Source organism: Anomaloglossus baeobatrachus, chromosome 4 (assembly GCF_048569485.1).
Source record: "Anomaloglossus baeobatrachus isolate aAnoBae1 chromosome 4, aAnoBae1.hap1, whole genome shotgun sequence".
NCBI classification, from domain to species: domain Eukaryota; kingdom Metazoa; phylum Chordata; class Amphibia; order Anura; family Aromobatidae; genus Anomaloglossus; species Anomaloglossus baeobatrachus.
In genome coordinates, this window is record NC_134356.1 from 28,483,677 (window position 1) to 28,499,295 (window position 15,619).

General features: G+C 44.8%; 1 protein-coding gene across 1 annotated transcript in view; it reads left to right on the top strand.

The window, feature by feature from the left end:
• The window catches only part of KDM7A (lysine demethylase 7A), an 81,086-nt gene that overhangs the window by 48,624 nt on the left and 16,843 nt on the right, over positions 1-15,619 (top strand). The window contains exons 3-10 of the mRNA XM_075342138.1: positions 4,394-4,511; positions 4,650-4,810; positions 9,443-9,584; positions 9,723-9,909; positions 12,680-12,842; positions 12,983-13,070; positions 13,297-13,403; positions 13,507-13,598. Of these exons, the coding sequence (XP_075198253.1) occupies positions 4,394-4,511; positions 4,650-4,810; positions 9,443-9,584; positions 9,723-9,909; positions 12,680-12,842; positions 12,983-13,070; positions 13,297-13,403; positions 13,507-13,598 (1,058 nt within the window). The remainder of the gene's footprint in view (positions 1-4,393; positions 4,512-4,649; positions 4,811-9,442; positions 9,585-9,722; positions 9,910-12,679; positions 12,843-12,982; positions 13,071-13,296; positions 13,404-13,506; positions 13,599-15,619) is intronic.

Consider the following 15,619-nt stretch of genomic DNA (forward strand, 5'->3'; position numbering starts at 1 on the left):
ACAGGACAGTTCCAGTAATCCATGTCCTTAGTCTGCTTGTCTTTAGCAAAATGTGACTTTCTTGTGAAACCTCTTTAGTAGAGTCTTCCTTCTGGGATGACAGCCATGCAGAGCAATGTGATGAAGTGTCGTCTGAGCACTGACAGGCGGACCCCCCATCCCCCTGTAACCTCTGCAGTACATGGCATGTGGTCCGATCACTGACAGGCGGACCCCCCACCCCTGTAACCTCTGCAGCAATGCTGGCAGACCTCATACATCTATTATGAAAAGACGACCTCTGGATGACGCAGAGCACGTGCACTCAGCTTCTGTGGTCGGCCATGGCGAGGTCTGTTCTAAGTGGATCCTGTCTGGTTATACCGCTGTATGCTCTTGGCCACCGTGCTGCAGCTCAGTGTCAGGGTGGTGACAATCTTCTTATAGCCTCGGCCATTTTTATGTAGAGCAACAATTCTTTTTTCAGATCCTCAGAGAGTTCTTTACCATGAGGAGCCATGCTGAACTCCCAGTGACCAGTATGACAGTGTGTGAGCCATGACACCAAATGTAACACCCCTGCTGCCATTCACCCCTGAGACCTTGTAACACTAATCAGTCATATGACACCGGGGAGGGAAAATGACTAATTGGGTGTACTCACTTGTGTCTGTCCCCTGAAGCAGATTACTACCTGGAGTTTTCCGTGGCCGTCAGTGTGTAGCCATACCCAGCCGGTATCTTTACAGGTGTCCTAGATGGGTATTGTTGGATTGTGCTTGTAAAAACTATCTCTTTTGCAATTTACTGTTCGTTAAAACCTTTTTCCATTCTTGAAATATTAACACTTATTTACAGCTCGTAGCCTGCGCGACCGCCCCCCTCTGCTGGCAGCATCGACAGTCAGACATGCACAGGGCCTACAAAATATTAGGTTTTGAGCATGTAAATGATGTTTAGAATCTGAACAGGATCAGTGGAGCGCGCCGGTGCCTCAGAATCCCGGCGCATTCTAATTCTTACATTCTAAACGGCAGCGGTGGTCGGTCTCCTAGGAAACGAGATGGAAATAAGTGCTAATATCTCAGAAACGGCTAAAAACTTTAATGAACAGTAAATTACAAAATTGCTTCTTTTTACGAGCACTCTCCGAAAATACCCATAAAAATGGGATGCCGATCCAAGGTTTTTGTTTCATGACATTTTGGTACAGGCTGTATTTGGCTAAGAGCATCTTGGCTTTATAAGTCATTATATATACAGCGTGTGTGTATATGTACAGTATGTGTGTGTGTATGTATATGTATCATTTATTATTTATACATTTATTTAATATTTATTTTATAATATAAGTTTAGATATGGATATACATGCATATATACATACATATATATAATATAATTTTAGACATACATATACACACACATATATATATAATATACATACACACACATACATGCATACATATATATATATATATATATATATATAATAGCTATATAGATGGCTATATATATAGATAGATATATATATAATATAGATGTATGTGTGTGTGTGTATATGTATGCCTAAAATTATATATGTGTATATGCATGTATATCCATATCTAACTTTATATTATAAATTAAATATTAAATTTATAAATAATAATAATGAAATATTATAAAATTGGATATATATATATTTTTATATAATATATATATATATATATATACATATATATAAATACATACACACATATATATAAATACATACACACATATATATAAATACATACACACATATATATATACATATATATGTGTGTGTGTGTGTGTATGTGTGTGTGTGTGTATATATATATATATATATATGTATATGTATATCCATATCTAAACTTATATTATAAAATAAATATGATTAATACATTATGAATAATAATAAATTATATTATAAAATAAATATATATTTTTATTTATTTTTATGTATTTTTTTTAGTTTGTTTTTATTTTTTTTATTATCAGAGCAATAGAAAAATATATAAATACTAAAAATAATTTTATTTTCATTATATTTTTATTTAATTATTATTATTAATAATAATAATAAATAATAATATTCCATAAAGTATTAATAAAAAAATTATATGTATAAAATTTGTACGTAATGGTTAATTTTATTTATGAAATAAATATAACTTCACAAACTGTTGTCAAGGGTCTGATTGATACTGTTAAGAGCCCCCAATCTGTTCCCCCAATGGCGGATATCCCAATTTTAAATGCCCGATGTTGGGATTTTTAATGAGCTCTTTTGTGTCGCTGACGCCTTTTAGGCTAGACAATTTTTTTTCTTATTTACTTTTTGGCTTTGTTTTTGCGCTGATAACTCTACAGTAATTATCACTTTTGGGGGTCGGCCAAATGGTAACTGTTACACGAGCATCTGTGTAATTTCCATAATGATCGTAATCATTTGACACATCCTGTTGAATTATTGGCCGGCGCCCGTGTACCAGCACTCGCCATCTTTGTTTATCCATCTTGGTTCTAAACTCTCTGAAGACTCTTAACAAGACATGTAAAGAAGACAGAGCGGCAGTGCACGACGCTACCTATGTACAGGTGTCTCCCTGTTTTTAGGGGAGAAAATAAACCGCAGCCATGTTTTTCTAATTCTGAACCTTGGGGTTCCCCTTCCACATCCTGCTCCCCCCTCCCCTTCCACATCCCGCTCCCCCCTCCGCCTTCCACATCCCGCTCCAGTCCCCCTCCCCTTCCACATCCCGCTCCAGTCCCCCTCCCCTTCCACATCCCGCTCCAGTCCCCCTCCCCTTCCACATCCCGCTCCAGTCCCCCTCCCCTTCCACATCCCGCTCCAGTCCCCCTCCCCTTCCACATCCCGCTCCAGTCCCCCTCCCCTTCCACATCCCGCTCCAGTCCCCCTCCCCTTCCACATCCCGCTCCAGTCCCCCCCCTCTGCCTTCCACACCCCGCTCCCTCCCCTCCTCTTCCACATCCCGCTCCCTCCCCTCCTCTTCCACATCCTGCCCCCCCCTCTGCCTTCCACATCCCGCTCCCCCCCCCCTCTGCCTTCCACACCCAGCTCCCCCTCCCCTCCTCTTCCACATCCCACTCCCGCCCCCCCCTCCTCTTCCACATCCCACTCTTCCCCCCCCCACCTTTGCCTTCCACAACCCACTCCCCCCCCCCCCCCTCGCCTTCCACATCCCGCTCCTCCTCTCTGCCTTCCACATCCCGCTCCCCCCCCTCTGCCTTCCACATCCCGCTCCCCCCCTCTGCCTTATACACCCTGCTCCCCCCCTCCCCTTCCACATCCCGCTCCCCCCCCTCTGCCTTCCACATCCCGCTCCCCCCCTCTGCCTTATACACCCTGCTCCCCCCCCTCCTCTTCCACATTCCGCTCCCCCCCTCTGCCTTCCACATCCCGCTCCCCCCCTCTGCCTTATACACCCTGCTCCCCCCCTCCCCTTCCACATCCCGCTCCCCCCCCTCTGCCTTCCACATCCCGCTCCCCCCCCTCTGCCTTCCACATCCCTCTTCCTCTCTTTCCAATACTTTCCATTTATTTAAGAGGACCTGTCACTTTGCATAAATATGTATATTTATATATTTGATGTAAAAGCCGCTGTTCTCCTGAATCCAGCAATGTTATTCTCATGTTCCTGCTCCTCTCCGTTCCTGAGATACGGCCCTCTATTCCCTGTAGATATATCTAGTCTTATTGGCCAAGTGGGTGTGCTATTCATGGACACGCCCACAGAAGAGTTAGTTGACACCCCTAGTTGACTAATAAGGACTACATCAACAGTCAGGGAAGAAAGGGCTATATCTCAGGAACGGAGAGGCGCAGGAATAAAAGTAAAACATCGCCGGATTCAGGAGAACAGCGGCATTAACGGCAAGTAAATAAAATGATATATTTATGGCAAGAGAGAGAGGTCATTTTTAAAGAGAACCTGGCAGGTTGCATGTGCTTTGTAATTTTTGAACAGCATGTTAGGAAAAGGGACAAGCTGAGCAGTTTGATATATTGATGAGTGGAAAACGTAGCAAAAGGTGTATTTTATTTTAGAGCCAAGTGGGCGGTCCTTTTCGGTGATTAGGGTCTAACTCCACCCACTTGACTCCTAATAGAGATTTCGATGAATATTATTCAATTAATGCTCATTGTTTTACCACACACCTATATATCAATCTCCTCTGGTTCTATAACCTGATGTTCTCGGATCAGACGCCGGCAGGGTCCCTTTAAATGGATCTTGAGGATTGTGCGGTAATGATGGGTGCGAAGGAGGAGAGTGATATTTTGCTGTAAGTTGATATTATTGAGTTACTTGAAGGCTTCTCTTTGGCAGTAAAACGCGTCGGTCCCTGTTGTTGTTCTTCCACTGTTTATCGCTTCTTCCCCCCAGTGAAGAAGAGGAGGAACTGGCATAGACATGACTACACCGAGGCGGACGATGGCAGCAAACCAGTGCAAGCGGGAACGAGGACCTTTGTGCAGCAGCTTCGAGCCCGCTCCTTCCCAAGGTATGTGCGGTGACGTGAGGTGGTGCACCCCTCGAAAATCATGATAGCTTTTTGGCCTTAGTGGGTACTTCCCGAGAACGTGCAACCCCTTTAACATCAAATTATATACAGTGATGTCACTTCCTGTCAATTTTTCAGCGCCGATGACATCATTTTACGGATGAACGGCAGCCACCTGACACAGCGGTACTTGGAGAAGCATGGATTCAACAGTCCCATCATCGTGCCACAGATGGACGGCCTGGGCCTCCGACTCCCACCTCCCACCTTCTCAGTTATGGACGTGGAGCGATATGTTGGTAAGGAGCCGGTTCTAAGATCCCACCCCGCCATGAAGATGGTTAACATGATTTAGGCATATGAAATAAGCTGTGGTTACACTCATATAGGCCATGGTTTGGTTGGGTTACCTGAAGGGGCATTAGGTAGGGGTAGTGAGAGACACAAATGTCTTGGGAGCTTGAGGTTAGTGTGGTGCCAGTGTCTTGGTAGCCTCATGTAAATGGGGCACCAATGTCTTGAGCTAGAGCTAAAGGTGGCGCCAGTGTCTGGGGAGCTACAGGTGAAGGTGGCCCCAATATCTTGGTAACCTCTTGTAAAAGTGGCGCCAATGCCTTGGTAGCCTCATGTAAAAGTGGCACCAACGTCTTGGGAGCTTCATGGAAAGGTGGTGCCAGTGTCTAGGTGGGTACAGGTAAAGCCGGCGCTAATGTCTTGGGAGCTACAGGTGAGGGTGGCGCCAATGTTTTGGCAGCCTCATGTAAAAGTAGCGCCAATGTCTTGGGAGCTACAGGTGAGGGTGGTGCCAGTGTCTTGGTAACCCCATGTAAAAGTTGCCCAATGTCTTGAGCTAGAGTTAAAAGTGGTGCCAATGACTTGGTAGCCTCAAGTAAAAGGGTCACCAATGTCTTGGGAGCTACAGGTGAGGATGGCGCCAGTGTCTTGGTAAAGTCATGAAAAAGTGGCGCCAGTGTCTTGGTAGCCTCATGGAAAAATCACCCCAATGTCTTGGTAGCCTCATGGAAAAGTGGCGCCAATGTCTTGGGAGCTACTGGTCAGGGTGGTGCCAGTGTCTTGGAAACTCCATGTAAAAGTTGCATCAATGTCTTGAGCTACATGTTAAAGTGATGCCAATGCCTTGGTAGCCTTATATAAAAGGGGCATCAATGTATTGAGCTACGGGTGAGGGTGGCACCAGTGTCTTGGGAGCTACAGGTGAGGGTGGCGCCAGTGTCTTGGGAGCTACAGGTGAAGGTAGTGCCATGTGGTGGGAGCCTTATGTAAAAGTGGCGCTAATGTCTTGGTAGACTCCTGCAAAAGTGGTGGCAATGTCTTCTGAGCCTCATGTAAAATTGGTGTAAATGTCCTTGGTAACCTCATGTAAAAGTGGTGGCAATGTCTTGGGAGCTACAGGTGAAGGTGGTGCCAGTGTCTTGGTAACGCCATGTAAAAGTTGCACTAATATCTTGAGCTAAAGCAAAAGGTGGCGCCAGTGTCTTGAGACCCTCGTGTAAAAGTCACCTTTCCTTCCACCACGTGCTTCTACTATGTTCTCCGAAATCATCAGTAATCCGAATCGATCACTTTCCCTCCAGTGACCTCTTCAGGAGCAATGTGGTATTGCAGGGAATTGATTTGCGCTGATTCTGGATAGAGCCGGAGACCATCTCTGCTGCCGCTTTCAGCCATGGCTTGAAAATGGGGTTCTACACCTTTAAGACAGCTGATCACAACCCCCCCCCCCCCACACACACACACAGGCACACTTGTTAGTGCTCATAAGCAATTTAATCAAGGAAGGGTCACATCACCATATTGCGGTTGCATTTTCTCGTCCTTATTACGGCATCAATTTTCGGCCTCACCGTGGATCTCGCGACCCGAACTAACAGAATCATCGTAGTATATGGCGATTCTGAATTCAGGTCTGTGGGGATCGTAACTAATACATGCGAAAAAATACACCCGCAATATGGTTCTGGTGGCTCTGCTAGAGCACATTATAGAAATTTTGGAGGATTTATTTCACCCTTCGCCTTGGCTATAGTTCCTTTTTATTTCCCGACCACACACCCATAAAGATATATTGGCAGTAATGGCGTCCGGGGTTGCTGCCGTGCCCATCGCGGTGCCACTTCACAGATGTGATATAATTAGATGACGCCATCCGAGCCGCACATTATGTGCAGATCGTCTCTCTGCGCCCGTTCAGCGCCGCCGTGGGATTTCAATAGGATTAACCCTCCGTGTGTTCATCCTTCGTTCCCCCCTCGTTTCGGCAAGGTCCGCGATGCCAGGCTTTTTAATCTATCTTTGGCCGTTTTCCCACTTCCATTTTGGCTCGCTTATTACCTCTGGATCGGGATTGTGCCTCTCGCTTGTTTATTTCTTCTTTATGGCCTCAATTATCCGATACTCCGGAACGCTTCCTGGCAAACGGTGCCATTAGGACAGCAGATGGCACAATGCCCATGGGTGAAGCAAACACGCATGCTAATGTGCTCGCTCGGAGATGTGCGCGGATCCGGCAGGCATAGGTAGAGGCTCCCGTCCCTGGAGAGCCAGATGAAATTAAAAAGAGGTCGCATTGGTCACGACGATTCGCTGCTGGGTTCACTTTGATGAGGGGGAGAAATCTGTTTTCGGGAACATCCTTGCGAATTCGTCTTGAGATGAAGGAATTAGATTAGAGGGACATATTTTGCCATTGCAGAATACTGAAAAAAAAGAAAAAAAAAAAAAAAAAGGTTTTCCTCTCCAACTAGTTTGCATAGTGGCACTAAACCTGTTCTGCTACATTTATTTTATTTATTTTTTTTAATTTTTTCCCCTCTGGTGCAAAGGATCAGGCATGTTGAAATACGGCATGCCCAATCATTCATTTTTTTTGACAGGTGGAATCTGAGTTATCAGGACTTCCCTTTTAAGACTGCATACACATAAAGTGGCTGTTATCCTAATCTACTGCCAGCCACCTTCCACTGAGAGCGAATGATCAGGCATATTGAAGTACAACATGCCCAATTCTTCACTCTTTTGACAGGAGAAATCAGGTAGTTATCAGGATTTCCCTTTAAGGCCGAACATATACATAGTGGATTTTATCCTTCATCCAGCACCAGCCTCTCTCCGTTGAGAGCAAAAGATCGGTCATATTAAAGTACAACATGCCCAATCTTTCATTCTTTTGACAGGAGGAATGAAAGACTTATCCCAACTTCCTTTTAAAGCTGACGATACATATAAAGTGTCTGTTATCCTCATCTACTGGCAGCCAACCTGCACTGAGAGCAAAGGATCAGGCATATTGAAGTAAAACATGCCCAATCCTTCTTCTTCTTTCCCCCTTCTTTCCCCCTTCTTTCCCCCTTCTTTCCCCCTTCTTTCCCCCTTCTTTCCCCCTTCTTTCCCCCTTCTTTCCCCCTTCTTTCCCCCTTCTTTCCCCCTTCTTTCCCCCTTCTTTCCCCCTTCTTTCCCCCTTCTTTCCGCCGACAGGTGGAATTGGGGAGTTTTCATGCCCAATCCTTAATTTTTTGGCAGGTGGAATCCAGAGAATTATTGGAACTTTTCCTTTGCGGCTGACTATACACATAAAGTGGCTGTTATCCTCATCTAGCACTGGCCTCCCTCCGCTGGTAGCAAAGGATCAGGCATATTGAAATACGGCATGCCCAATCTTTCATTCTTTTGACAGGCGCGTAATCAAGGAGTTATCTGAACTTCCCTTTTAGGCTGACCGTGACCATGCACATAAAGTGGCTGTTATCCTCATCTAGCCACAGCCTTTCTCTACTGAAAGCAAAGGATCAGGCATGTGGAAATAGGGCATGCCCAATCCTTCATTCTTTTGACAGGCGTAATGAAGAAGTTATCCAAACTTCCCTTTAAGGCTGATCATGCACATAAAGTCGTTGTTCTCTTTTATCTAGCGACAGCCTCCTTCAGCTGGGAGCGAAGGATCAGGCATATTGAAGTACAACATGCCCAATCATGTCTCTTTTTTTTTTTTTTTTTTTTTGACCGGTGGAATTGAGGAGTTATCGAAATTTCCCTTTAAGGTTGACCATACACCGAAAGTAGCCGTTATCCTCATCTAACACCGGCCTCCCTCCTCTGAGAGCAAAGGATCAGGCATATTGAAATACAACATGCCCAATTCTTCAGTTTTTTGGACCCGTGGAATCAGGGAGTTTTCAGGACTCTCATACACATAAAGTGTCTGTTGTACTCATCTACTGCCAACCTCCTTCAAATGAGCGCAAAAGATCAGGCATATTGAAATACAGCATGCCCAATCCTTAACTCAGATTCCACCTGGCAAAAGAATTGTCGACACTTACATACACATATAATGGCTGTTATCCTCATCTAGCATTGACCTCCGTCCACAGACAGCAAAGGATCAGGTATATCAAACTTTTTGCATGCCCAGTCCCTAATTTTTTGACAGGTGGAATCAGAGAGTTATTGGAACTTTTTTTTTTTAAAGTCTGACAAAACACAAAAAGTAAATGTTGTCCTCATCTAGCGCCAACCTCTCTCCGCTGAGAGCAAAGGATCATGCATATTGACATACAACATGCCCAATCCTTATTTATTTTTTTTGACAAGTGGAATCAGGGAGTTATCCGGATCATTTCCAATTCTTAAATCTACTTACAGCCGCCATCGGGGGATTATGATAAGGAGGCAGTCAAAGACATTAGTTAGCCACTTCTAGCCAGCCAAGGTTGACCACAGCAATTAACTGTCTATCTCATCTCTGTTCCCTTAGACAAAAATGGATCAGGCATATTGAAATCCAACATGCCCAATCATTCGTTTTTCTAATTGCTGCATTTATGAAATTGTTAGCAGGCTGCCATACACATTAGTTAGCTGCTGCTACTGTGGTGCCTTTTTAATTTGCTGCAATCCTTTTTTCTTTGCAGGTGGGGATAAGATCATAGACGTCATCGATGTAGCGAGGCAAGCCGACAGCAAGATGAAGCTCCGAAACTTTGTAAAATACTTCATGAACCCCGACCGACCCAAAGTATTAAACGTCATCAGCCTGGAGTTCTCCGACACCAAGTAAGTTATTAAAGGAACAGTGGACCTTTTCAGTACATTCCCCCCCTCTACTCCTCCCCCCTTTCTGATTGTCCGTCCTCGTGATTTTTTTTAATACACTTCTGAGGATTTTTTTTTCTTATTTTTTTGCCGTTACAGGATGTCAGAGTTGGTTAAAGTACCAGATATCGGTAAAAAACTGTCTTGGGTCGAGAATTACTGGCCTGATGACTCCGTCTTCACAAAGCCCTTTGTTCAAAAGTATTGCCTGATGGGAGTGGAGGACAGCTACACTGATTTCCACATAGACTTTGGTGGCACTTCCGTCTGGTATCACGTTCTATGGGTAAGCATCTTACATTGAGGTAGACTTACTGAATTTGGGAAAAGTTCTGGTGGGCTCTCCCCACTGATCCAAAGAACAAGACTCTGAAATGCCCTTTTTTGAGTGGCGCAATGGCTGCGCATGCACATTACTACACTTTTCATCACATAGATATTGACGCATGGTACTTTGCCATCTCAGTCAGTATTGTAAGCAACCAGCGGAGAAGTGTTGCGCATGCGCTTCCCTCAGGACACCGACCTGAAGAACAGGACTCCTTAAATGGAGCAATAGCCGCGCATGCGCATTACTCCATTCTTGATCTCAAGATATTAGCGAACTGTACTTTGATATCTCCGTCCGTGTCACAGATGAGAAATTAAGCAGTGTTGCACATGCGCGGCCCTTAGTATACATTGAGAACAGGACTCTGTAGTGCCCTATTTGAATGGAGCGGTAGCTGCGCATGCGCAACACAACTCTATTTATTGTTTATGGTACGGATGGAGATGACAGTAATAATTATCGTGCTCTCCATCCGTACCACAGACGAGAAATTGAGCAGTGCTGCGCAATCGCATGTGCGGCTCTTTAGGACACAGGCATTGAGAACAGGACTCTGTAGTGTTCGGTTTGAATGGAGAGATAGACGCGCATGCACAACACCATGGAACTTGCATAGTACAGTACACTACAGTAGTTCAATAGACAATGAATGGAGCGGCGTCACATCACCGATTCCGAGAAGATGCTGGAGTCTCCGGCTTGAAAGGAGTGATGGCCTTGTGTGCATGTGCAACACTGCTTCGTTTCTTGTCTATGGGACTGACAGAGATAGCATAGTAGTGTGCTCCAATATCACCAGTACTCCAATAGACAATGAGTGTAGCAGTGTAGCAAATGCAGAGCCATCAGGACACTGAGAATGAGAAGAGGGCGTGGGAATTGTCTGCTAGGAAGGAGTATTGGTAGCACATGAGCAGTACAGCACCTTATCTCCAGCAGTCAAATACACAGTGAATGGAGCTCTGTTGTGCATGCGCCACCATCACGTCATTGGTCCTGAGAAGAAGGCACTGGGTTTTGATGTTTGTTTTGTTTTTTTTTGTTTTTTTTTATAAAGGGAGTGAAGTTAGCTCATGTCGAGCACTCCTCTGTTTCTTCTTTATGGGAGTGATGGAGATAGGGTGCTGTACTATGCTGTCTCCGGCAGTCCAATAGACAATGAGGGCAGCTTTGTTGCACATGGGCAGCCATCAGCACACCCGAGTTTGAGCTGAGTAGTTGCCTTGCATGCATAACGTTACCCTATTTCTTGTCTGTGGGAATGATGGAGATAATATAGTACACTGCAGTAGTCCAATAGACAATGAATGGAGCGGAGTCACATCGCAGATTCCGAGAACAGGATACTGGAGTTTCTGGCTTGAAAGGAGTGATGGCCTCATGTGCATGCGCAACACTGCTTAGTTTGTCTATGGGACAATATCACTGGTACTCCAATAGACAATGAATGGAGCTGTCTCGGAAATGTATAGCCATCAGGACACTGACTGTGAGAAGAGGGCGCTGGAGTTCTCGTGCTAGAAAGGAGTGTTGGTAGGGGGCTGTACTGCACATGTGCTATCTCCAGAAGTCAAATAGACAGTGATTCTCTGTTGCCCATGTGCTACCATCACGTTGCCCATGCTTAAAAGGGTATCTCATGTGCAGTACTCCTCCGTTTCTTGTTTATGGGAGTGATAGAGATAGGGTGCTGTACTATGCTGTCTCCGGCAGTCCAGTAGACAATGAGTGCAGCTTTGTTACACATGGGCAGCCATCAGGACCCCGCACCGATCCTAAAATGGCACTGGTGTTTGCTGCATGATAGGAGTGATGGCCTCACAGTACAGCTTAGTGCTACATCAGTCTCATAGACAATGAGTGCAGCTTTGTTGTGCATCCGCGGCCATCACGACACCGATCCAAAAAGGGCATCACTGTTCGCTACATGATAGAAGGGATGGACTCGCATGCGCAGTACTGCTTAGTACTAAGGCAGTCTTGTAGACAATGAGTACAGCTTTGTCGCGCATGCGCAGCCATCAAAACACCAATCCTAAAAGGGCACTGGTGTTCTCTGCGTGATAGAAGAGAGATCTGCGCATGCGCAGGAAAGTTAGTACTAAGTTGGCCTCATAGACGGCGAGTGCAGCTCTGTTGCGCATGCGCAGCAATCAGTACACTAAAAAGTCGCTGGTGTTTGCTGTGTGATAGAAGCGATGGCAGCGCATGCACAGTACAGCTTAGTACTAAGTCAGTCTCATAGACAGCGAGTGCAGCTTTTTTGCGCATGCGCAGCCTTCAGGACACCAATCCTAAAAGGGAGCTGGTGTTTACTCCTTGATGGAAGAGATGACTGTGTATGCGCGGTACAACTTAGTACTGTGCCAGTCTCCTAGACAATGGGTGAAGCTTTGTTGTGCATGCACAGTCATCAGGACACCGATCCTAAAAGGGTGCTGGTGTTTGCTCTTTGATAGAAGAGATGGCCGCACATGCGCCTTGTCGTTTGATACTAAATCAGTCCAATAGACAGTGAATTGAGTGGTAATGCGCATGCGCAGTACAGCTTAGTACATCAGTACAATAGACAATGAATGGAGTAGTAATGCGCATGCGCAGCCATTGCTCCATTTACACAGGACACTTAAGCGCCCCATTGCTAGGATCATTGTTGGACCCCAGAATTTGGGGTGACCCCCTTTTAAAGTGACAGTAAATTAAATTCCATTTTTTTTGCTTCCAGGGGGAGAAGATTTTTTACTTGATAAAGCCCACGGATGAGAACCTGGCCCTGTACGAATCGTGGAGCTCTTCAGTTACCCAAAGCGAGGAGTTTTTCGGGGACAAGGTGGATAACTGTTACAAGTGCGTGCTGAAGCAGGGGCACACGCTCTTTCTCCCAACAGGTGAGTTTGTCGTACTGGGCCACCGTCCGATTCCCTAGAGCAGACGACCAGTGCATTTCTCCTGCCCCCCCCCCTCCATACAGACGAAATCGCCATCCAGGCGCCAAATAATTGCCATTTAATCTATTCTTTTCTTCCAGGCTGGATTCACGCTGTCCTCACGTCTCAGGATTGCATGGCCTTTGGTGGGAACTTTCTGCACAACCTAAACATTGGCATGCAGCTCAGGTAATTTTTCGTAACGGCATTTGAGGGGTTAAATTTTTCCGAAACACCGCGCCAAATCTGCATAGACTAAGAGATAAATGATAAAATTCTGGTTTCCTGCAGCCACCACTAGAGGGAGCTCACCGCATACAGCTTTGTGATTAAGGTGAATGTATAGGCTGTATGCGGTGAGCTCCCCCTAGTGGTGATTGATTATAGTGTATATTTTTTTTTTTCTTTCTTTTAGGTGTTACGAGATGGAAAAAAGATTGAAGACCCCAGATCTCTTCAAGTTCCCTTTCTTCGAGGCAATTTGTTGGTTTGTGGCCAAAAACCTACTTGAAACTTTGAAAGGTAAAAGTCGCCGTTGATCGAAACCCGAAGGCTGCGGATCTGATTACGGCCGCTGTATGGCGGAGCTGTTCGCTCACCCGCTGTCGCCCCTTCCCTCTTGCAGAGCTAAGAGAAGATGGCTTCCATCCTCCGAATTATTTAAAGCAAGGTGTGAAGGCGCTGATCACTGCGCTGAAGAGCTGGATGAAGAAGGAAGTGAGTGGCCGCTGCGGGGAGCAGACATTGCGGGGTTAATAGAGGGAATGGGTCATTAGAAAGGGACCCATTGTTTATATAGGGGTTTTATGTTTTTTGTTTTTTTTGTTTAACATTTCAATTTTCCCATATCGCTATATTTAAAGAAAAAAAAATCTGAAATCTTGAAATTTTCACAGCTACTAAGCCCAATACTAGACTCGCACTTCCGGTTCTGTGCAGAAGGCTTTTCAGTAGTCTCATTATCATCACAGTTGGCATTATAATGACTGATAACACCTCTATACAACAGATAACACAGGATCCACCACTCACAATAGCTGATATCACAGCTCACCTCCTCCCCTTCCTGTACAATGACTGATAGCACCTCTATATACAGTAGATAACACAGGATCTGTCTTTCTCAATAGTTGTCACAGCTCACCTCCTCCCTCATGTACAATGACTGATAACACCTCTATACAATAGGTAACACAGGATCCACCATTCACAATAGTTGATGTCATAGCTCACCTTCTCCTGTACAATGACTAACACCTCTACATGCAGTAGATATAACATCCTCCATTCACAAAAGGTGATGTCACAGCTCACCTCTTCCTGTACAATGACTGATAACCTCTGTATACTGTAGTAACACAGGATCCACCATTCACAATAGGTGATATCACAGCTCACCCCCTCCTCTTGTACAATGACTGATAACACCTTTATATACAATAGATAACACAGGATCCATTATTTACAATAAGTGATGTCACAGCTCACCTCCCCCTCCTGTACCATTACTGATAACACCTATATATACAGTAGATAACAGGATCCACCATTCACAATAGTTTATCCACCATTCACAATAGTTGTCACAGCTCACCTCCTTCTGTACAATGACTAACACCTCTATATACACTAGATATAGGATCCTCCATTCACAATAAGTGATGTCACAGTTCACCTCCTCCTTCTTCTGTAAAATTATTGATCATACAGAATCCACCATTGACAATAGCTGTCACAGCTTGCCTCCTCCTCCTATACAATGACTAATAACTCCTCTATATACAGTTGATAACACAGGATCCACCATTCACAATAGGTGATGTCACAGCTCACCTCCTCCTCCTGTACAATATACTATATAATATACGGCACTATATATAGCAAATATTGGATCCACCATTCACAAAAGGTGATGTCACAGCTCGCCTCCTCCTCCTGTATGACTGATAACACTTTTATATACAGTATATAACACAAGATCCACTGTTTATAAAAGGAGATATCACAGCTCACCTCCTCCTCATATACAATGGCTGATAACACCCCTATATATAGTAGATAACCCTTGATCCACCGTTCACAAAAGGTGATGTCACAGCTCACCTCCTCCTTTTGTACAATGACTGATAACACCTCTATATACAGTAGATATAGGATCCTCCATTCACAATAAGTGATGTACAAGACAAGGAGGTGAGCTGTGACAACCTGTTTTATCTACTGCATATAGAAGTGTTATCAGTCACTGTACAAGAGGAGGTGAGCTGTGACATACTATGTTATCTACTGTACATAAAAGTGTTATCAGTCATTGTACAAGACAAGGTGATCTGTGACTGATAACACGTCTATGTACAGTAGATAACAACATAGTATGTCACAGCTCACCTCCTCCTCCTGTACAATGACTGATAACACTTCTATATACAGTAGATAACACAGGATATCACAGCTCACCTCCTCCTCCTGTACAATGACTGATGACACCTCTATATACAAAAGATAACTGGGGATCCTCCATTCACAATAGCACTTTACCTTTAAGGAGCGATCCGCTGTGATCATAGGGGATCCGGTCAGTAAGTGTTACATTTCCCTGCAGTGCCCCCATAGGGGAACTTGTGTATTGCACTCAGCCCATTAACATCCATACAGGACGGGTGTGGGAGACGCTACATTGACCCTGGAGCCAAGGTGGGGGGGGCCCATATGATAAAGATTTGTGGTATTTGGTGACC